The sequence below is a fragment of the Pogona vitticeps genome, chromosome 6 (genome assembly GCF_051106095.1).
Source record: "Pogona vitticeps strain Pit_001003342236 chromosome 6, PviZW2.1, whole genome shotgun sequence".
NCBI lineage: Eukaryota > Metazoa > Chordata > Lepidosauria > Squamata > Agamidae > Pogona > Pogona vitticeps.
The window spans coordinates 83,477,162-83,499,735 of NC_135788.1; the positions used below are offsets into that span (position 1 = coordinate 83,477,162).

At 42.7% G+C, this 22,574-nt stretch overlaps 1 protein-coding gene and 1 long non-coding RNA gene across 3 annotated transcripts in view; one reads left to right on the forward strand and one right to left on the reverse strand.

Moving 5' to 3' along the window:
• Positions 1 to 2,873: 2,873 nt before the first annotated feature.
• Positions 2,874 to 7,132, reverse strand: LOC140708398 (uncharacterized). The gene is made up of 2 exons (XR_012088556.2): positions 6,974 to 7,132; positions 2,874 to 3,400 (listed from the first exon to the last, which is right to left on the reverse strand). It is a non-coding gene; the product is annotated as an uncharacterized LOC140708398 (long non-coding RNA).
• The window catches only part of MTHFD2L (methylenetetrahydrofolate dehydrogenase (NADP+ dependent) 2 like), a 28,056-nt gene continuing 11,691 nt past the window's right edge, over positions 6,210 to 22,574 (forward strand). For both annotated transcript variants that reach the window (XM_078377717.1, XM_078377718.1), the window contains exons 1-3: positions 6,210 to 6,425; positions 19,330 to 19,514; positions 19,783 to 19,905. In XM_078377717.1, the coding sequence (XP_078233843.1) occupies positions 6,289 to 6,425; positions 19,330 to 19,514; positions 19,783 to 19,905 (445 nt within the window). In that variant the 5' untranslated portion in view covers positions 6,210 to 6,288. The remainder of the gene's footprint in view (positions 6,426 to 19,329; positions 19,515 to 19,782; positions 19,906 to 22,574) is intronic.

The window sequence follows — 22,574 nt, forward strand, 5'->3', positions numbered from 1 at the left end:
CATTTTGTTCCTTCAGCCTATTTAAAATTCTGCTTTGACCCCAGGGCCAATGATAGCCTTTTGGTGGCTTGAATAAACTACAAATGAGGTCCAGGCATCCACACACAGAATCCAGGCAGAATCTAAAACAGACCTTTATGTACCCTCACAACATTTTAAAGAGATTATGAGCATGTTGTCCTCCTCATTGGGAAAATGAAGTCATTTTTTAAAGGTAATAAAATAAAATATAGTAATCAGCAACACAAAAGGAGAAGCAACTTTTAAATATAGAATACAAGTGATGTAAACGTTCTGACAATGGATTCCTAAGTGTGACTACACAGGCAGGAGCATATGCTTTGATGTACTGTGATCTGATTTTTTTTTTCAGATCAGATTTCCATGGGTGAAATAGCCAGCCAGACACAGAACAAATTGCAGGAATCAACATGGGTGAAGGGCTGTGTTTTGCACTGCCTTTAACAAGATGCAAATTCTTAGTTTTCACCTCCTTTTTAAAATTTACTTTTTCTCCAGTGACCTAGTTATACAGTGTTCCAGGGTTGCCTTGAAACCCTTTAAAACAAAACACACTCCCTGCTTGTAGACAACAGGTGCTCAGCTGAGGGGAACAGCCCAAGCAGCAGCCCCTTTGCCTGCCGATCAACAATCTTACTGGGCAGAAAGCAAGGGAAAAATCATGTCAACCTGACTCAGGTACATTTAAAACATGTTTGCTAGCTTTACAAAAACAGATGGTTCCCCACTCAAAAGAGATGATTCCACAATGGCCTTCCCCACATTGAGTTTTGCCTCTTGTAGTCACTATGTAGTAATTCAAATTAATCTGGGCCTAATACATTGCATGTTGCAGGATAAATAGCCAAGGTAGGCACCCCCTCACCGAACATGAGCCTGTCTGAAGAGCTTTTCTTGGCTCATGACTTCAGGTGTCCTTCTGATTCCCATTTCATTTCCATGGCTCCTTGCCTCCTTCCAGGCTGGCCCCATCCCCTGCCCACTGGCAGGCAGGCAATGATGAGCTCCCCCCTCTCTCAGACATCATAACATGAGCTAATATTCCATTTAAAAAATTCCAAACTCTCTGGATGTTTAACATTTCACTATCCTGCAAGGCTGTGGAATGGACCCATCTTTAGTGGAGAAAAATCCCCCTCTTTGACCAATTCCCCCCAGGGCTCCTTGAAGAACACGTTGGACCTTCCTGTGCTCTCAGCCACCGGTCAGATCAGCTCTGATGAGAGAATTTCAGTTGTTTTTGGCTCAAAATATTGTTTGTGTCTGGATTGCTATCTTATGGTCTCCCTCCCTCCAAAGTGCACTGACCCTAAGTAAGGGTGTGCCAGGATCCACTGCATTGCCAGCAGATCCATCTCTCTCTCTTCCCTTGCCCTGAGATTAAATGGGGGGGGGGAGGGCTCCAAGTTTTCAGGCTGAAATCTTTTCAGTCACTTGGATCCTTGAACCAAAGACCCTTGGAAATGAGGGGAAAAATGTCCCCGGATGCAGTGATACAAATTGGCAGGTGTACCAGAGCCTTCCCCAAGCCCCCATGTTCTCCCTTGCAAGCCCCATCTCATCCCCCAACCTGTGGGACCCCAGAAACCCTTGCCTGATAGCTGCAGCTGCTGGGTTCCAGGGAGAGTGCTGGATGCAATGGCAGAGAAGGAAGGAGGGCTCTGCCCACCTCCGTTTTCGATGTTTCCCTTGGCTCTTCCCCTCTTCCTCCTCCATTTCCTGTTAGCTCTTCCAGTGCTCTTAGGGTAGCCTTGGCAGTGTCAAAAGGAAAGGGGAGGAAAAGGAAGAGAAAAGAGGGAAAGGGGAGGTGGGGAGGGTAGGAGGGGGAGCAAGAGGAAGGGATGGAGGAAAGCCATTGTTCCTCCTTCCTTTCCTACCATCTTGTGATGTGCAAGTCCCCTCCCTCCATTTGTCCTCAAATGGACCAAGAAAAAGCCCCTGGCTTGGCCTTTTCCAAGCAAATTGGACTCCAGTTGGACTCTGATGGACCCCAGTCGGGATACCAACGTGTGAAATTGTTCTTGACTTCTCAAGCAGGAGAACACATTAATGGTTCTCCAGTTGCAGAGGTCGGAAGGAAGGGAACCCCAAGCAGAAGATCTTGCCCAGGTCCTTTTGTTGGTGGGTGAAGACCTTTCTATTTATTCAGATGGTCTTGTGGTAGTTGGGTGACTGGCACACTGATCTGTTAAATGCTGTATTTTTAATCGATGTGCTTTTCTGATAACTGTGTTACAATTACTTAGCTGCTTTTTAGTTTTATTCTGTCTTGAAATTTTCATTAGGACTTTTAATGCTGTTATCCTTTTTATGCTACCTTTGGGGAAAAGGCAAGAAATAAATGAAAGGAAACAAATTTCTTATTTTTGTTGTGATTTTTCTTCTTTAATATACTTTTTCTTTCTTTCTTTCGTTCTTTCGTTCTTTCTTTCTTTCTTTCTTTCTTTCTTTCTTTCTTCATTCATTCATTCATTCATTCATTCATTCATTCATTCATTCATTCATTCATTCATTCATTCATTCATTTTTTTGATTTGATTTGATTTGATTTGATTTGATTTGATTTATATCCCGCCCATCTGGTATATTCTACCACTCTGGGCGGCTACCAACAGACATATACTCAGTAAAATACAAAACCATAACATAATCAATAATAAAACAGTGCAAAATATAATAAACAATAGATAGCAAAGAAAAAGAGTTAAGTGCTGGCAGTTAAGTGCTTTCATCTACTTTTTAACAATACATTCTTAGTTTGATTGTGTTTACTCCTTGTTTGTGTTTTGAAACTATTGTAAGGCACAGCAAATAAATAGATTTTTCCATTTCAAAAATAAATACAATTTTAATTTTATTGGATCTATACCCTATTTGGATTTTGTAAGTGTTTTGAACTTCCAGTCCCTGGCTCCACAATGAAGTTCTTTAACCCATTGAACTATACTGATTATATAAATGTACCGTATAGACAAATTATAACTTTCAGGTCTTTAAAATGTCGAAAAGAGATATGTTAGATTTTTTTAGGTGAGGAAAACATTTTGATATTATTTCAGTCTAGCTCTAATGCCATAAATTCTGAGGAACTGCAGGAATAAATATATTTGGATAGCTCAGTTCATACTACCATTTTTAAAAGAGGGGAATGCTATTAACCACTTCTTAATTAATTAGCATCTGCTGACATCTAGTGGCTACACAGAAAAACCAAAGAAAATATCTTCCGGGGGGGGGGGCGCCTTCAAATCCTTCTGAGAGCTTTTGTGATATAACCACCCTTCTTCATTTGTGACAGTTCATTAGCAGAAGGCCTTCAATTTGTAACCCTCCTGTGTTTTCTGTCTCTTCTGCTACTCTTTTTCTTGCCACAGAAAAGCTGTTAAACAAAGAAAGATGGAAACACATTTGTAGAAGATAAAAATTGGAAAGAAAGGAAGACAAGGATGGGACCACTGAAGTATCACTTTTGTCTTTTCTTGGAATGAAGGAGACATTACTGCGTAACCTTCCCCAGCATACACATCCCCCCCCCCATCCCTCCATTCAGATGTTTCTGAAACTGCATTCAACTTGGCTGTGCAGATAATGATTGAAGATAAAGTCACCCAAAATGGAAATGTTAAGCATCCAGCATACCAATATCCTTATACACAGTGCCGCCATATTACAATTTATGAGCAGATATTAATTCAGGAAATGTTTTACCAAGATAATGTGTAGATTAGTCTCTGAGCCACGTTTTAGCAATAGACAGGAGTGCCTTTGAACAATTAAGACCAGTGTACCAGTTGTGCCCATTCCCAGAGAGATCTGATCTGGCCATGGTGCCACATGCCATAGTTAGGGTTAGACTGCTGTAATGCACTCCATGTGAGTCTGCCAATGGAAAGTTCTAGGAAACTTCATGGGGCCCAAAACACAGCAGCCAGATTGCCAACTGGGGCTGGTTACAGGGATCACCGTTACAGCAACTCCACTGGCTGCTGGTCCGTTTCTGAGCAGAATACAAAGTGTTGGTTCTAACCTATAAAGCCCTAAATGGCTTGGGCCCAAACTGTCTCAAGGAACACATCCCCATTTATGAGCCTGCCCAGGTGGTCTTCCTTTTGGTCCTGCCACCTTTACAGGTGCATTTGGTGGGAACACACAAGAGCCTCCCCTTCTGTTCCCAAACTCTGGAACTCCCTCCCACAGGAGGCCACATTGGCCCCATCTTTACTGTCTTTCTGCAAGCACATAAAGACCTTTCACTTCAGGGAAGTTTTTCCTCAGTGATTGGCTTGCCTGAGGGATTTTTAATGTGGTGCAGTGTTGCTCATTTTTTTTAGTATGGTCTTTCATCTTCTTTAGAATTTGTGTACTCGCTGTTGTTAGCTTTAATATTGTATTTTAATGATGTAACCTGCATTGGGTCCTTTTAAGGAGAAAGGTGGAGCAGAAAATACTACAAATAAGTAAGTAATAAGTAAAACAAACAAACAAACAAACAAACACAAACACACACACACACACACACACACACACACACACACACACACACACACACACATACATACATACATACATACATTTTCCATTACTATCCTAAATGAATGGATTACACTCCTTCTTTAGTTGGTCAGATTACTACTTAGTTTTTCAGGATGGCTAGTTTTATGGACCTAAATTGGTTAGGAATTGCTATGACTGAGTCCCTAGATGCTGGTCCTTTGCTTTTTCAAGTAGATTTTACAGTTTTGAAATGTTTTTAAATACTTAATGAATGTCTAATTATGATTGCACTTTAATTGCTTTTACACCTATAATTTATTATACTTTTAATATTATTTGTTTTAACATTGTGAGCTGCCTTGACTCCTTACAGAGAGAAAACGACAGCCTACAAAGTATACTAAACAAACAATTAAACAAAACTTCCCTGTGATATAAAATGATGCTGGTACGATATGATATTAAGAAGTATATTGACATGTGACTTGTAGCAAGTAGGATCTGCAAAAAATAGAGTGTATTCCTCAGCTGTCACAAGAGGAGAACTCCAGTTCAGGGTCATCTTGGAACATAAGCCTTACAGTACTGCTCAGGCTGGTGTGGGATCTTTCTTCTTACTCTTTCTATTCATTCATTTTGTTTATATTTCACCTAAAAATTAATGTCACTTTCCAGGCCATGACACCTGGGGAATTCTGAGAGTTTTAATCTGCCCCCTAAAGAACCTTTCCAAACTATGTTGTACTAGGAGTGGAAAGGTGGATGCCTCATCGTGCATTAACTGCTGGATAGCTTGGGGTTTCAGGTACAGTATCTGGCTGTGTAGTTTAGAAGTTTGGTTCTCCACTGTGCCCCCTGACAGTGGCTGGACACCATGATCCATAGGGTTCCCTCCAGCTCTGCAGTTCTAAGATGATGCCGTTTTCTTAACTATATAGGAAAGTGCAGGTGCCATCTAATTCTGGGTGTGTGAAGGGCATCCCGCAGCCATCGCAACAATCATAAGCCCAATACTCTCTCCAGGATAAAATTATCTAGGGGCTTTCCCCCTTCCTCCCACCTTTGTTTCTTTAGTTATTCAGCTGATATATAATAGAAGGCTATTGACGAAGGAGCTAAAAAGGAGTCTCAAGTATAACGGAGACCAAGGCCATGATCATCCTCCATATGATGGCTATGTACAGATGTGAAAACTAGGTAGCGAAGAAAGCTGGCGGGAAAACATGATTCATTTGAAATACAGGTCTTGGAGAAGAGTGTCGTGGATACTATGGGCTGCCAGAAAGAGAAATAAATGAGCCATAGATGAAATCAGCCCTAACCCTTCTCTAGCAGTATATAAATGACACTTCAGGCATATCAAGAGAAAGTGAGGTTCCCTGGGAAAAACATGAGGCTGGAGACTGTGGGAAGCTGCAGGAAACAAGGGAGACCACATATTAAATAGCTTGAACAACAAAGGAGCCTTGCCCTTTAATTATACGATCTTTTGAAGGTGACCAATTCATAGGGCCGCATTCATAGGGCACAAAACAAAGGAACACAAGATTATAGCCTGAGGCCTCTCTTCTTTGAAGAGGAGGCAAGCAGCCACCCTTTTCTTCCCCACCAGAACACGTGTTAACCAGTTCTCAAGTGCAATAACATCTGAGGAGCCTGCAGAGGAAGCATCCTTCCTGGTATCCTTGGGCAGGCGCAGGAAGGAGGCGGAGCCGCAGTCAAGCCCGCCGGCGTGAACCACTGTCGCGGACGCCGGCTGTCCTTGTCCCCGAGATGGCGGCGGCGACGCGCGTCCCCAGCCGTCTCCTGCAGCTGAGGCGGAAAGGGCGGGGCAGCTTTTTCCTCCCGCTGGCCGTCGGAACGCGGCCGAGCCCCCGCAGCAAAAGCAGCTGCCTCCGCGGGGCGGCCAGGTGAGGAGGAAGATGCGGGACTGAAGGGATGGCGCGCCGGCGTGGGGGGGGGGGAGAGCCGCAGAGCCGTCGCCTCTGCTTTTGCGGGGGGGGGGGCTCCTGGTTTGAAATAAGCGGGAAATTATGGAGAAAAGGCAAGTTTAAAGAGGCCCTCTGTTGGCCCGCCCGTTGTTCCGGGGCCGCTTTCTCGGAAATGTAAGTGGAAATGGAGGTGAGCCGGTAGCATCCCAGCTTGGGGGGGGGCGCGCTTCTGAAATCCCAGAACGCGTTTCGTGACCACCTCCTATTAAAACGGGCGAGGGGGTCCCGTGGAAACCAAGGGAGGAAACCATGCAAGCAGCTGGTTTCACCTTCGTTGGCGCTCCCCCCCCCGGGGCGGGGTGCTTTGCTGAAAAAGACCGGCCAGGGGCCCTGAGGCGTTGCTCCCCCCCGGTTGTGCGCCCGCCAAGGGGCACAGCGTGGGCAGCTGCTCTGTCTGCTTGGGTCACTCTCACCGGGCACCGCAGCCCGGAGGGGAGAACCCCGGCCCATCTTTCACGTGTCCTCACCTGAATTCCCTCCAGTGGCCAATGGCAGCGAGGCTTGTGCCCAGGTTGCCCCCAACAGGGCAATGGCAGCGAGGCCGCCTTCCTCGGGCTCATTCTTCTTGGATGGAGAATTGCACTTATTTGCGGTGCATCCGTTGAGGAGATAAGGTGGGGGTGGGCAACCTGCAAAGCTCGGGGGTGTGTGTGCATGCCTTCCCAACACCTACACCATTAAAACATAATTCCCTTGGACTTTGTGGGAAAGGGGGGGCACGGAGGGGAAAAGGCACAATATTTTTGAATCCCCTTGTTTTATCTGTGGGGCTGCTTTTTTTCTGTTTCTAATTCTGGAGAAGAAAAAGAAAGCAAGAGCCTCTCTTTTAAAAAAGGGCAGAGAAGGCCAAAAGCAAAACAAAATTATGGGTGATGTGGGGACGTTTGAGGGCTGCACATTGCATTTTACTCACCCCCTAATGTAAGGATGTGGAAGCAGGCGATATTCCAGGGAGAGAGAGAGAAGGTAACCGGTTAGAGGGGGGAGCAGCAATCATTACTTGCCCATTCATGATTGCCATTCAAGAGCAAAGTTGTGCTGTTGTGTAGCTTGTCATTTTCTGTTTCTGGTTTGCATACTTCGTTAGATAGCATTGTGGGTCCAGAATCCTATACTGGGGTGCTGAGAGAGCACAGATAAGAGAGGAGGAAGAGGAGGAGCAACCTCTGTCCTTGCTTCCTTACAAGTTTTTGTGTTCTTCTTCCTAAGTGGCAATGTCTCTGGCATGTATTCAGTGAAGGAACCTTGGGGTTTCTTCTGCTCTCAGTTCTTTTCCATCTTCTTCTGGAAGTTCCCTAGGAAATGAGAAGACTTTGCTTTCAGCTCTTTATTGTTTGGGTGAGGATAGTCAATAAATAGGTTGTTATTGTCGCAAAATGAGTGTGACAGACATTAAACACAACAGCTTTTTTCAGATATGGAAATTCTTATGTAGCAAGGGTGTGAGGGCTTGTTGTTACTGAAGTGATAAACCAACACTTGAGCTGTGCCACTTTGGATTGCTCTGATGAAGGGTCCCATGATTTAAATGCCGGCTTCTTATGAAGCTGTACCTTGAATTAAAGTACTTGGTTTAAGGTCATACTAGGTTATAGTATGGATAGTGGGCATCATAATGTTGCTATCTTAAGATTCACAGGTAAATAAGGCTCCAGACTGGTTTGGGCCCACCATCCATGTGAAAGCGGTCATAAATTTCCCTTTGCGTGTCTTCTGCCCCATTGCAGAGAGGCTAATAACAAGGGGATCTTGTTATTAGCCTTTCCCTAGAGGTTCCCCTCTTTTAAGGCTATCTGAAGCAGGAAGGATAGGGGTAAAGATCTGCAGAGGTTTGAACCCTCCCTATGTGTTGAAGGTTCGATATGGATTGGAGATATGGTTGTGCAAATCTGCGAGTAAAGAACAGTAGCTTTAGCTGTATGCATGCTAAGCATTCAGTGTAAATAGCTTGACACATAGTTTTGTCCTCAGAGGCGATATGCCCCTGCATATCCACTGCTGGGAAACATGAGAGAGGCAGTTTCACTCATATTGCCTTTGTGGATTTCCCAAAGACATTTGGCTGCCTTTCAGTATGAACAGAATGCTGGACTGGAGAGGCCTAATCCAGAATAGCTGTTCTTATGATTAAGAGTTGTTGCCTACCAGAATAATTACTGTATATACAATTAAAAAATACCTCTATTGAAAAAACTAGCATGTTAGAGATAAAGCTATACTAGAACCATTTTCTTTAAACATACAGCTTTCCGTATGGCAGAGTGTTCCATCCTGTAAACCTCGTATCAGTTTCCAAAACTGAATGGAACATGCATTACAGCAGATCTCCTTTAGAAGTGATTGTGGTGCTCTTCAACTCTTCATAAGAGAATGTGGCTAGATGTGTTAACATCCACTTAATCTTTCAGAAATGCACTTGACTGGGTGGAGGCAGGATTTTAGCCTCCTTTAAAACTGGAACATTGTAGCCAATTCCATATTTTTTTTGTTTTGTTCCTGTTTTAATTTTTTGAAAGTATATTTGTGCGCTTCTCATTTCTTTCATTATCTGGTAATGGGAAAACGTACAATTTTTAAAATTCATGAGACATTTGGGACAAAATGTAGAAGGATGCTTAAAAGACTCTCCCGCCCCACTGGCAATTCTCTTTAGCAGAAGCAAAAGTAGAGAGTTGATTCCTTCCCTTTACTTCAATAACATCATCCAATAAAAATGAGAAGGCACACTGTGCTTAGAAGTGCCCTTAGGGGTGTTCTTGGGTTGAAAGCAGTTAATAAGCTATAATTTTTCTACTACTACTCAGTATGGACTTAAAATTTGAATATGTTAAGAAAACGTTTGAGCATCCTGTTTGTGCAAGCATGAGAACTGACAAAGTTTAGATAGCTTGACTTTACATCCTAACCCAGATTAGTGTTTAATTGCTTTTGAACAAGTTCGGATCCATAACTTAACAAAAAACATAGTTTAAAGCTGATTTATGAAATCTGGCTTGTAAACTAGCCTGTGTTTGCTTATCTGCTCACATAAACAGGAGTAAAGATAGGGCAAGTAGTTTGTATGGACTAGCCTGCAGCCTCAACACATTTGAGTATTTGTGTTCTTGGATTATTGTTGTGCACAGTGCGGCTGATCTGTGAGATACAAAAAATGTGGTTGAAGACATAATGTTTTAAAAGTACAGAATTGATTTTTAAAAATAAATGGGGTCTGAGCCCATGTGGATGGTGAAGAGGTAAATTCTGTGACATGTCTGAGGAATATATTTGACAGTACAGTATGTGGTGGTGGACTTCTTGGTAGAACAGCAAAATCCAGCAAAAAAAAAAATCTGAGTCAAAACACAACAGTTTGATAGTACTGCAAAAATACCAGTAACTACTTATGTGACTATATCAGTAAACATTTAGAATAAATGTGTCCTTTTTAAGGAGACAGGAAGATCATGTGCTGAGAACATCTCAAAACGAAAGATTAACCTGAAGCTATTAGCAATGTCACACAGCCACAACCCTAAATAATTGTTTAACTTTAGCTGGGAACAGATAACCATTTGTTGAGGGGAAGTAGGTGTGGAAGAAATATCAATGTGTATACATGTTCTTTCTCATCTCACTTCTAATCAGAGATGCTTTGTTCTTCTCTTATGGTTTTTAAGGTGAATATTGATAATATGGATGAAAAACATTTTGATTCAGAATTTTTGAAAAGGAAAACATTGGCAGCTAGTGGATTATTAAACATTAAATGTGGGAAATTTTTAGAATATGATAGGACTGGGTATGATATATCTGGAGTGGAAGTGTGTGGTTAACTTTCTTAACTTTTTAAAGATGGTAGTATGAAATTAATGCCAGAGATTATTCTTATGTTTTGGTATGGGTGAAGGATAGAAAGAGTGGTTTTTCATCCTTGGTATAGATTTTTTAAAAAGAGTACTTACTGTAAATATGAAGGAATACTTTTATAAACAATATGTGAGCCTGATGGCTTTTATGACCTAAATCTAATTACTTTTCAAAACTAGAGTGGTTCCATTGAATCAGTGGAACTTTCACAAGTGTTGACTAACCTGGTTAAATTAGGATGTACAGTACTTGTGAGTAACATATGGATTTAGACCTATATAATAACATATATATGATTCTAAAAGCTTCTGCCCATACAAGGGGTAGGAATTGAATTCTCTTCTGCAAGTATGAACACTTGTTTTGGAGACTTCCAAGAGCTCTTGGCCTGCGAAGCTTTCCCTTGTGAAATGTGCGCTTGTCCAGAGGCCTGTTTTTGTTGTACTGTCTGTCATTCTATGTGGCAGGAATATGTACCATAAAGTAATTAACAAAGGAATGCTGTGAGGCCCAAACATACGAAGTCTTGGGTGAGACATCTTTCAGTGCATATTTGGGAACATTATATGGTTTTGTGGCTTGGCATTTAGACTGTGCTGTGTTGAAAGAGCATCTGTGTAGTTCTTTATAGTATATTTTGAATGTAGATATGTGAATAGATTATTGGTGAACATGAGTTATGGGGCATGGCTGGGGAAAATATAAGACAGTGTGCTTATGCTTATTGGTTTCTCTTTTCTCTTCTAGGAGCACCAGAGAGAAGAGATTCCATCTTCCGAACTCAGCCCTGTCTGCTTCCCCCATATGCCCCTTAAACTCATTTACTTTATGAATCAAAGAGATGCTTTTAACTAAAATGTTTAGATATTAAAAGGTATTTTACCTTTAATGATTTTAATCCTACTTATCTATATCTGTCTAAAATAATTAAAACGGTGTTGGTTTTAGAGTGATTTCAACAGATTTTTTTTACTATTGCAATCTAATTTGCATTATTTGTTATATTACTCATAGAAATAGTTGGCAGACACTTTCAATATTTGGTTGGATTTTCTTTTTGACACTAGGTGAAAGGGAAAACATAACAGAAAACATTTAAAAATAACACTTATAATTAGATATTTGGACAAATATAAAAGCGAATCAGGATATTCAGTGAATATCCCTGATTCATCAGATATTCATTGCTTTATATTCTTGAGGTCCAGAGACCCCGGCAAATATGAAGCAACAAATATAACCCTTTTATATTCGTCCCTTTGTCTATCCCTATCTGCTTGTGCCCCTGCAGAACAGCTGGGGATTTAAACCTCAGCTGGCTTTCTAAAGCCTAAAGGTAAAGGTAAAGGTTCCCCTTGACATTTAGTCTAGTCGTGTCTGACTCTAGGGGGCGGTGCTCATCCCCGTTTCCAAGCCATAGAGCCAGTGTTTGTCCAAAGACAGTTTCCGTGGTCATGTGGCCAGCACAACTAGACACGGAACTCTGTTGCCTTCCCACCATGGTGGTACCTATTTATCTACTTGCATTTGCATGCTTTCGAACTGTTAGGTTGGCAGAAGTTCTAAAGCCTACCCAAAGGCAATCCAACCCCACTGTTTACAAAAACGGGGGGGGGGGTCGCTTTGCTCAGGCTTCCCCTGTCTTTTTATGCACCTGCGGCATAGACAGGGAAAGCCTGACCAAAAGACTTCTCGCGACAGTCTTTGCAAAGACAGTGGGGGTGGGGGGGTCGCTTCTGTCAGGCTTCCCCAGTCTTTCTATGCCCGGGCGGACATAGAAAGACAAGGGAAGTGGGATCCAAGTGATCCCACCCACCCACTGTCTTTCCAAAGACAGCAGGGTAGAGGTGGGGTTCCTTGAATCAGCCTTCTCATGTCTTTCTATGCTCACCTGGGCATAGAAAGACAAGGTAAGTGGGACCCTAGTGATCCCCCACCCTATTGTCGTAGTAAAGACAGTGGAGTTGGGGGATTGCTTCTGTTATGCTTCCCCCATCTTTCTATGCCTGGGTGGGCAGAGAAAGATAAGGGAAGTGGGATCAAAGACAGCAAGGTGGGGGATCGCTTGGGTCCCACTTGCCTTCCCTTTCTATGCCCTGACTAAAGCAGTCTCCCATTCCACTACCTGACAGCATGGGGAATCCCCTCAGTCAGCCCTCCCCACTGCTCCTAGCAAAAGCTAGGCTGCTGGAACTGAGACCACAGTTCCAGCAATGTAGCTTCTGCTTCGGTGGAAGCTGCCGCAGAGCAGGAGGAGCAAGCTTAGCCAGGTAAGTAACAGTGGGAAGGGGGTGGGGGCAGACTGTGGAGGCAGGGGCATTTTTTTTCTAGGTAGCCCTACAGGCTGTCTTTTAAAAATAATTTAAAAAAGACCCGACAAATTGATTTGTGGTTCATCAGACTACTGGGAAACAATTTGTGAGTCATGGGTTGTCAAGGTTGACGACCCACGAACCAAGACGAAGCACCATTTTGTGCTTCGTCCCTGTCTCTACTTATAATGTGGCATATCCATATTCTGTATAGCTCCCCCCCCCAAATGATGTAGTATATATACTAGCATAACTATATGGATAGTTAATTGCTTTGCAGTACATCAGTGGCTATAAGCTAAGCAGCCATTTCTCAGCCTTTTTTTTTTTTTTTTGGCTATAAACACAATATGAGAGAAATACTGTATAGCCAAATCAGGATTGTATAGGTTTCAATTTTAGAAGGTTGTGTGTAGAGATGGGAGTACAGTGGACCCTTGACTTACAGACGGCTTGACTTACAGACTTTTTGAGTTACAGACTTCTCTGGCCGCAAAATTTAGGTTTGACTTGCAGACTGAGATTTGACTTACAGACCAGAAAAAAACCAAAATGGAACAAAAACGGCCTGTTACGGGATTAATCGGTTTTCAATGCACTGTAGGTCAATGGAGACTTGACTTACAGACTTTTTGACTTGAGAACCGCCTTCCAATACGGATTAAGTTTTCAAGTCAAGACCCCACTGTATTCGTATACGAATATGAGTATCCCTGCACAGCTGGAAGTAATGAGGATCCGCCCCCTGGACCGTCCACTCATGCATCCGGCAGTGGTGGCCTTGCTCATTCTTCCAGTCACTCCCAGAGTCCCACTCTTTTCCTTCTCAGCTAGCCACTCCAGGCAAAGGGAGGGAGGATGAGTCTCCCTGCACCCGAATTGCTAGCCGAGCAGGAAGAGAGCAGGGTTCGGGAGTGATTGGAAGGATGAGCAAGGCCGCCACCGCCAGATGCATGAGTGGACAATCCGGCCCCAGAGGCCAGGCCCTCGTTAACTCCAGCTGCATAAGGATATTCGTATTTGAATACTGTACTTCCATCTCTAGCGGTGTGTTAAGAATTGTTTCAAGTCTGTGCCCCCTTTCAAATGTGCCAGGGGGCCATATAGCTCCCATTGTGAATGGCTAAGCTAAAGCTATTGTAGCTAGAACCTAAACTATTTTCAATGTTTCCTTTGAATGTTTTTTAATGCTGTTATCATGAATATATTAGATGGATTTATGTGAGCTACATTAATCCATGATCAGTCAAGGGTTTTTCCCCCCAACCAAGGGCAGAAGACTTCACACAAAGGCAGCAAAAACACAATATTAATTAACTATCTAGAACTCCCTAAAACAGTTGACAAAGGTGATATCAGAGAAAAATTAATTTTTTAATAATAGTAATAGTAACAGTAATAGCCTCAAAAAGCTGTTATCCAAAGCAAGCAGTTTACTTAAGACCATTATCATAGAATGGTGCAATACCTTGTAGGTGGCAAAGGAAACATACCAATTTTTATACTCTTGTCACAGCATGTGTCGATCATTTATTTTTCCCATGGACATCTTCAAATTAGTTACAAGATTTACAAATTGAAATTTTTCAACTTAAGTTGCAAGTACATATTGTGGTTTGTGGTTAATTTTACAATTCCTAGCATATGTTACAGTTCCTCTTTTTGTTTAAGTATATTGCTTAATAACTTCTCACTCAAAGGTTTAACCACTGCAAGCCAAGTCAAGCTCTGTGTTCCATTTGCCTGTAATTAAAACATTTCTTAATATGGTTAATAAAATTAATAATTTCTCATTTTGCCTCATGATGGAGCTGGCCTTGTGTAGCAAGGCTTTTTTGAGCAGCAGTCCTGCATGCAATTGCACTTATATTTGCAGGCCAAAAAAATCAATGTGGATTTTATCTTTACATGTGTAGAGATTTAAGGTTATGGATAAGCTACAGTGGTGCCTCGCTTAACGATGATAATCCATTCCAGGAAAATCGCTGTTAAGCGAAAACGTCGTAAAGTGAAATTAAAAAGCCTATTGAAACACATTGAAAACCCCTCAATGTGTTCCAATGGGCTAAAAACTCACCGTCCAGCGAAGATCCTCCATACGGCGGCCATTTTTGGTGCCTGTATAGCGAGGAATCAGTCCCTAAGCACAGTAGGGAGCCATTTTGAGCACCCGGCAGCCATTTTGAAAACCCGACAATCAGCTGTTTTTGATCATCATAAAGCGAAAATCGGTTCCCGAAGCAGGGAACCAATCATCGTTAAGCAAAATTCCCCCACTTAGACCATCATTTTGCAATTGTGATTGCAAAACTTCATCGTAAAGCAGATACGTCGTAATGCGGGGCAATCATTAAGCGAAGCACCACTGTATTCTCTTCTTTCCTGTCTCCAATATCAGTATTCATAATGTTCAAAATAGTTCTTAATTCACAGACCACCTGAAAAGAAAATGCCAATAGGATGGCTTTTTTGATGATGCAGTCACACATCTGCATTGCATTTGCCTCAGAACTGTAGAGAACCCCCTTTTCTTAGCTTGAACTGCCATTAGCCATTAACGAAATACATATTTCAGCGGTCCTATGAACTGGATAGATCCTTGTGGTAATGATTTGAAGTGAATGGAAGAATATGAAAATGTGTATGCTTTCAGAGACTTTCTGGATTTCTTCATGCTGGAGCCACCTTGGGTTTGTTTATTTTTTAAGGAGAAATGCAGGATAAAAGTTCATTCAACTTCTCAGTGTCTCACATCATCTAGTCCAGGGGTCTCCAAACTTTTCAGCAGGAGGGCCACATCATATATGCTCCTCATTTTTGAGGACTAAAGGAAGATGCATGCATGCATATGTGCACATCCATGCATGCACTTCCACATGCATGCCCACACGTGCTCACACCCACACACCCCAGGCTGGATAAAAAGGCAAGGTGGGCCAGATGTGGCCCATAGGCCGTAGTTTTGAGACTCCTGATCTAGTCCTTAGCAGATCTGCAAATTAGGTAAATACAACCTCAGAGCAACAACAACACATGACATATTACACCATGTCATGATTTATTTTACAGAAATAAAGCCAAAATGTAGACATCATGTGTGAAAAACTAAGTACAGTGGTGCCTCGCACAACGAGCGCACCGTAGAGCGATGAATTCGCTCTACGGTAACGCTTTTGCTGTGCGCAACCATTTCGGGGCTTCCGGCAGCGTTTTCACGCGCTCCCCTTGCTTACCAAGGGCGCGAAAACGCTGCGCCCCGGACCCTTTCGGCTGTTCTGGCGGCCATTTTTTACCCGCCGAACAGCTGATGGCAGCCATTTTGGCGCCCTCGTTCTGCGAGGGGAGGGCGCGAAAATGGCTGCCGCCTATGGAGGAACTTCGCTGAACGGTGAGTTTGAAAGCCATAGGAACGCATTGAACAAAGTTCAATGCGTTTCTATGGCTTTTTCCCTCCCGCACAGCGATGTTTCCCACAGCGGAGGTTAATCCGCTGTGCGGGGCACCACTGTACATCTTTACTGTTTCCATAGGAATTAAGAGGCTGAGTAGCAGCCAGGTGCTGCTAACCAAATGCCCTTGAGTAACTGATCATCAGCAAGTGTGATCACCTCTATAAAAGCTAAAGTTTTACCAGCTTGCTGCTCTGGAGCATTCAGGTGTGTGATAATGCAATGCCGAGGAGGAAATACATCAGCAGTGATTTTAGGGAAGCAATTGTTGCTGCCCTTCAATCTAGAAAAGGCTAGGAAGCCATTTCCAAACAATTTAAAGTCAATCATTCTACAGTGAGGAAGATTATTCACAAGTGGAAAACATTCAAAACAGTTACCAGTCTTCCCAGGAGTGAACATTCAAGGAAATTCACCCCAAGGTCAGGCCGTGCAATGCAAGAGAAATTGCAAAAAAACCAAGAGTTGCATCTCAGACTCTACAGGCCTCAGCATGTTAAATGTTAAAGTTCACAACAGTACAGTTAGTAAAAGACTGGACAAGTCTGGTTTGTTTGGGAGGGTTGCCAGGAGAAAGCCTTTTTCTCTCTGAAAAGAAAACTGCAACATGGCTTAGGTTTGCAAAGTTACTTCTGGACAAACCACAAGGCTTTGTGGACCAGTGTCCTTTGGACAGATGAGACCAAAGTGGAGATGTTTGGCCATAATGCACAGCACTATGTTTGGTGAAGACCAAACACAGCATATCACTACAAACACCTCATACCAACTGTCAAGTGTGGTGGAGGGGTGATGATTTGGGCTTGTTCTGTAGCCGAACGGCCTGGACACCTTGCAGTCATTGAGTCGACCATGAACTCCTCGCCCAGAGTAGTCGACCAGACCAGATGGGCGGGATACAAATCAAATAAATAAATAAAATAAATAAATATATATACCAAGGTATTCTAGAGTCAAATGTGAGGCCATCTGTTCAGCCGCTGAAGCTTGGCGGAAATTGGGTCACATAACGCGGCAGTGATTCCAAGCAAACCAGTAAATCTACAATAGAATGGCTGAAAAAGAAAAGAATCAATGTATTGCAATGGCCCACTCAAAGTCCAGACCTCAGACAAATTGAAATGCTGTGGGATCTTTAAGAGAGCTGTGCATAAACAAATACCTGCAAACCTCAATGAACTCAGGTAAAGAAGAGTGAGCCAAAATTTCCTCACAATGATGTGAGTGGCTGATAAAAGTCATACAGACAATGATTACTTCCAGGTTTTTGCTGCTAAAGGTGGTTCTACAAGCTATTGAATCATAAGGTGTACTTAGTTTTTCACTCATGCCTTCTCCATTTTGGCTTTATTTTTGTGAAATAAATCATGACACAGTATAATATGTCATGTGTTGTTGTTCATCTGAGGTTGTATTTACCTAATTTTTAGACCTATTAAGAACTAGATGATTTTTGTTATGTCCTGATATATAAAACCATAGAATTCAAAGAGGGTATACTTTTTTCTCCACCTGACTGCATGTGGTTATAATGATAGAAGCATTGGCAGCTGCAGTGGAGCACCCTTTTCACAAATTAAAAGCCGTGCTGAAGGTATTAATTCACCAAATCCACCACAGCTACCTTTGTTTTTAATACAGCTTCCTGTCTTTTATAACCAACCCCATTTTAATCATTTCTCATACAGCTAGAAGTAACTTCCCGAACAATGAATAATTGCTGTAAAGGATTATGAGAGGAAGGGAAATTTGGAACTTGTGGAGAAAATTCAGAAAATTGTCCTAGTAACTGAGTTGCAGTTCTTTTGACAGTCGTGCACTGGCTGCTAAGAATGGAGGATCACCACCTACCCCTCCAGCATGGCTGTGAGACATTGAGAAGCTGAATGAACTTGCTCACCTCCTTATCATTGCTTTGTGATTACTCTGGCATCTACCTTAGAAGAGTCTTATTTCAGTGGTGGGGAGCCGAGGGTGTTTTATGGCTTGTGGTATACAGTGGATCCTCTACTTACAGAATTAATCCGTATTGGAATGATGGCTGCAGGTCGAAAAGTCTGTAGGTCGAGTCTCCATTGACTTACAATGCATTGAAAACTAATTAATCCTGTAACTGGCCGTTTTTGTTCCATTTTGGGTTTTTTCCCAGTCTGTAGGTCGATTCTCCGGCTGCAAGTCGAACCTAAATTTTGTGGCCAGAGAAGTCTGTAACTCAAAAAGTCTGCAAGTTGAGCCGTCTGTAAGTCGAGGGTCCACTGTACACAGTATTCCCTAGCAGAGTCTTGCTATAGAAACTTGAAATTTATAGTATATTCCATATTGCCAGACTGTAATAATCCTGAACTATAGCAGGATGATGAACAATTCCAGATGAGGCTTTTATCATCTAGTCTCCTGCCTTGTTTATTAGGTTTTGTGGAACTGCACGTGATATCATTGTCTTCCATTCACAATCCTCATGTTTTCTCATCACTTTGTGACGTTATTTCATTGCAGGGGTAGGACTGAAACAGAAAACCAAGGATTCTGCTTACATCCTTGATACCACCCAATTTGGTCCTTGCATGGGCAGAGATGTAGTCAGAGTAAATAGCATCAGTGATGTAGAATCTTGACAACCATCATAACTGTCAGTACTGTATAAAGGAACTCGATTTGCATCATCTATCTATCTATTCAGGCAACATAAATGGAGTCTGGGATTGCACTAATAGGGTATAACTATTCTGAGCAAATTAGGATAGAATTGTAAAATATATCGCACATAAAATATTTTGTTGAAAGCATTTTTTTAGTATTCTTTACTAAACAAAAGCTGAAGAAGATGTTCATTTCATTGTGAGTGCTGAGATCACTAACTGAATTCCTAGTTTCTTATGTATTTGTAATCTTGTCCCATAAGAAGGTAAAGGTTGTAAGAGCAGAGACTTGACAGTGCAGGAAGCCAGTTCTACAGCAACAGCAGAAACCTTCTGCAAGAAGGTCTTCTGCATCTGATGTACACATAATTTTATATTGAGCTGATTTTCCATTTCTCTGCATTTCAGAGCTGGGCTATCTTCATATTCTTTATACATAGCAGGCCAATTTCATTTTATGGCAGGATTGATTAATATATACAGTAATGTTTCATTCTTAGCAGTAAAATGTTTAGTCTAAAAATTGTGAGGGTGTTTTTTTAACATTCTCCTTGTATCTTTTCTCTTTTTATAGTTCTGAAGCAACTATTATCTCAGGGAAAAAGCTGGCTGCAGAGCTCTGTGAAGGGATACAAAGAGACATAGAAACTTGGCTCGCCTTGGGAAACAAGAGGCCTCATCTCACTGTTGTCTTAGTAGGAGACAACCCAGCCAGTCACACATACGTAAGAAATAAAGTAAAAGCAGCAGCTGCTGTAGGTATGCTTTAAAAGAGCAAAACAAAAAAAAGCAAATAGCTTGTGTACAATCCCAGCTTCAATGTGTATAGTTTTCAATTTTTATTTTAAATATATTAAATAAGTAAGCCTATAATAACATATGAATGTGAATTTATTTTACTGTGCTGTTCCTATTAAACAAATTTAAATGAAAATGCTACTGAAATGTACTGAATCTTTTTTTAGTACTTAGTAAAACAAAACAATCTTTGCTAAGGATATTATTTTGTGTGTTGTTTTCATTTCAGGCATTTCTAGTGAAATAATACTGAAGCCCAAGAATATTTCTCAGGAAGAACTCTTAGATCTAACGGCCAAACTAAATACTGATCCAAGAGTCAGTGGTATATTGGTACAGTTACCTCTGCCAGGTATTGCCATTCCATTTTAAATGAGATGGATGATTATGAAACGTAAATGTCGTGGTGGGGAGTTGCTTTTGGAACGGTATCCCCATTGCTTCAGGAGGAGAGAGCTATAAATAACAATATTCTCCTGGACCTTGATTATATTTATACAGTGGTGCCCCGCATAGCGAGGTTAATCCGTTCCGGATTAACCTTCGCTATGTGAAATCTTCGCTAAGCGGGAAGTAAAAAGCCATTGGAACGCATTAAACTTCATTTAATGCGTTCCAAATCGGCCCTAAACTTCCCACTTAGAGAAGTTTCCTGGCCCTGGGCAGCCATTTTCGCGCCCTCGGCAAGCTGTTTTGCGGCTTCAAAACGGACCCGAAATGGCCCCGCGCGGTGTTTTCACGCCCTCGGCAAGTGAGGGGAGGGCGCGAAAACGGCGCGCGGGGCCATTTCGGGTCGTCCGCGGCCGTTTTGAAGCCGCAAAACAGCTGTTTTGCGGCTTCAAAACGGACCCAAAATGGCCCCGCGCTGCGTTTTCGTGCCCTCCCCTCGCTTGCCGAGGGCGCGAAAACACCGCGCGGGGCCATTTCAGGTCATCCGGCGCCCATTTTGGAGCCGCCGAATGCGGCTGCAAAATAACCGCCGGACTCCCCAATCGTCGCAATGCGAGTGCGGCGATTGGGTGCTCCGTATAGCAATCCCGAAAAAGGGGATCGCTATACGGATTCGTTGTTATACGGTGCGCTCGCTAAGCGAGGCACGACTGTATCTCCAGTGATACCTCTTTTCTGTCTAATTTTTTCAATCCTATTATCACATTGCTTAGGGTTTTTAAAAATCTAAACATGTCTAGCTCAGATTAGATTTGTGGCTGATTTTCCCCCCTGAGAAATGCTGGCAAGAACATTGCTGCCAGCTGTTTCCATGAGGCCATATGTGGAAACAGGTCTTCTGGATGATTCTGCACAGTGGTGACAGAAAAGAAAGCTGCCTTTGCTGTGATCACTACTATCATATAGGCTTTCAAATTATGTACAGTGGTGCCCCGCAAGATGATTGCCTCGCAGGACAAATAACTCGCTGGACGATTGGGTCTGGCAAAGGTTTTGGTGCCTCACAAGACGATTTTAACTATGGCCCTGTTTCGCAAGATGAAGCGCCCCCCCCCGAGGCTTCTGAAAGTGGTGCTTTGCTTGTGTGGGGGCGGGATGTGTGTGCTCTTCTCTGCTCCCGCCCCCTCCCTACCTCACAGCTGATTGACGCTGGTCTTAGAAGCTTCCCCAGGCTTGCCCAGCAGGCAAACAGGCAGTGGAAATGCACTGGGGAAGCCTCTGAAACCTGTGCTTTGCCGGGGTGTGGGTGGGAGGGTGGATAGGGGCAGGACCGCCACCCCCCTCGCTCGCCCCCCCCCCGGCAAAGCACCACTTTTAGAAGCCTCCTGGGGCTTGTTCAGCAATGAAAATGCACCTCTGAAAGCCGTGCTTTGCCTGCGGGGGGGCAGGTGGCATGGGGAGTGGCGGGCCTGCCCCTATCCACCCCACCCTGATTAATTAAATTTCAATGCCTTCCTATGGAAAACCGTGCCTCGCTAGACAACATTTTCACTGGACGGCATTAACTGTGGAACGGATTAATGTCGTCTTGTGAGGCACCACTGTATATGGAGTGTCCCGTTATTTGTATTTGTTGCTCCTGCTGCCAAAACCCTGCTATATCTGCTAGCCCTGTGGGTTATACTACTATAGTACACCACAAGCACAGCTGGGACCGGTGTTTCTTTAAGTATCCAGGTCCAAAACTGCTTAAGTGCCTGAGTTCAGGGCAGTTTGGGGCTTTGTACAATAATATTAATACGTTGACCTGTCCTGACAGCTCAGTGGCAGCTAATAGGGAGATTGGTGAGCACATGTAATGTGTATATTTTTTGCTTTCCTGAGCAATAACCACACAGTGGCATTCTGAATTAGCTACAGCTTCCAAATCACCTTGTACTGTCTCCTTGACTATCAGACGTAGTATTGAACTGTTTTTTGGTCCGTATTGCAAGAGACTTTCTGAACACATTTTCTTAATTTCACAGGTGAAATTGCTTTGGTCCACTTCACCATGGGTGCACCAAATGCACAATATGGTTTTTAGCCCATGTATATCTCTCATACTGACTTTTTGGGGGGAAAAGCTGAAACAGTTATTGGGATTTATGTTAAAATTATTGGCATTTATGTTACTATGTTAAGCTGCAAGTTCTCAGGCTGGCCATAATCATGTCATTTCCATTGTCTTTTTTTAAACATGTTTGCTGATTTTGAATGATTAAAAAAAAGTTGACCACATGGTGGCAGTGTTAACATGGACTCTGCAAGACGCAAGGCCTCATATCAGATAGTTGACAAACCGTACTTCTTGTCTGAGGACCTCACAGCAAAGTGCTTACAGTTGATGTGATTTAAGGAAGAGTTAGCAGAGACATGTAGCTTTCATGAGTTTGCTGGTTTGTAGGTCACTTCAGCCATAGCCATTATAACCAATGGTGAGGGATGATGGGAGGGGCTGTCCAGCAACTACAGGAGGGCCAGAATTGACCCATTCCTGACACAAGGATTTTTGTGGCAAGTACATACAGGCAACTCCAGCGATAAGTTCTGAAGCCTTAAAAGTTTTCTGTATACAGTATCTGTCACCTA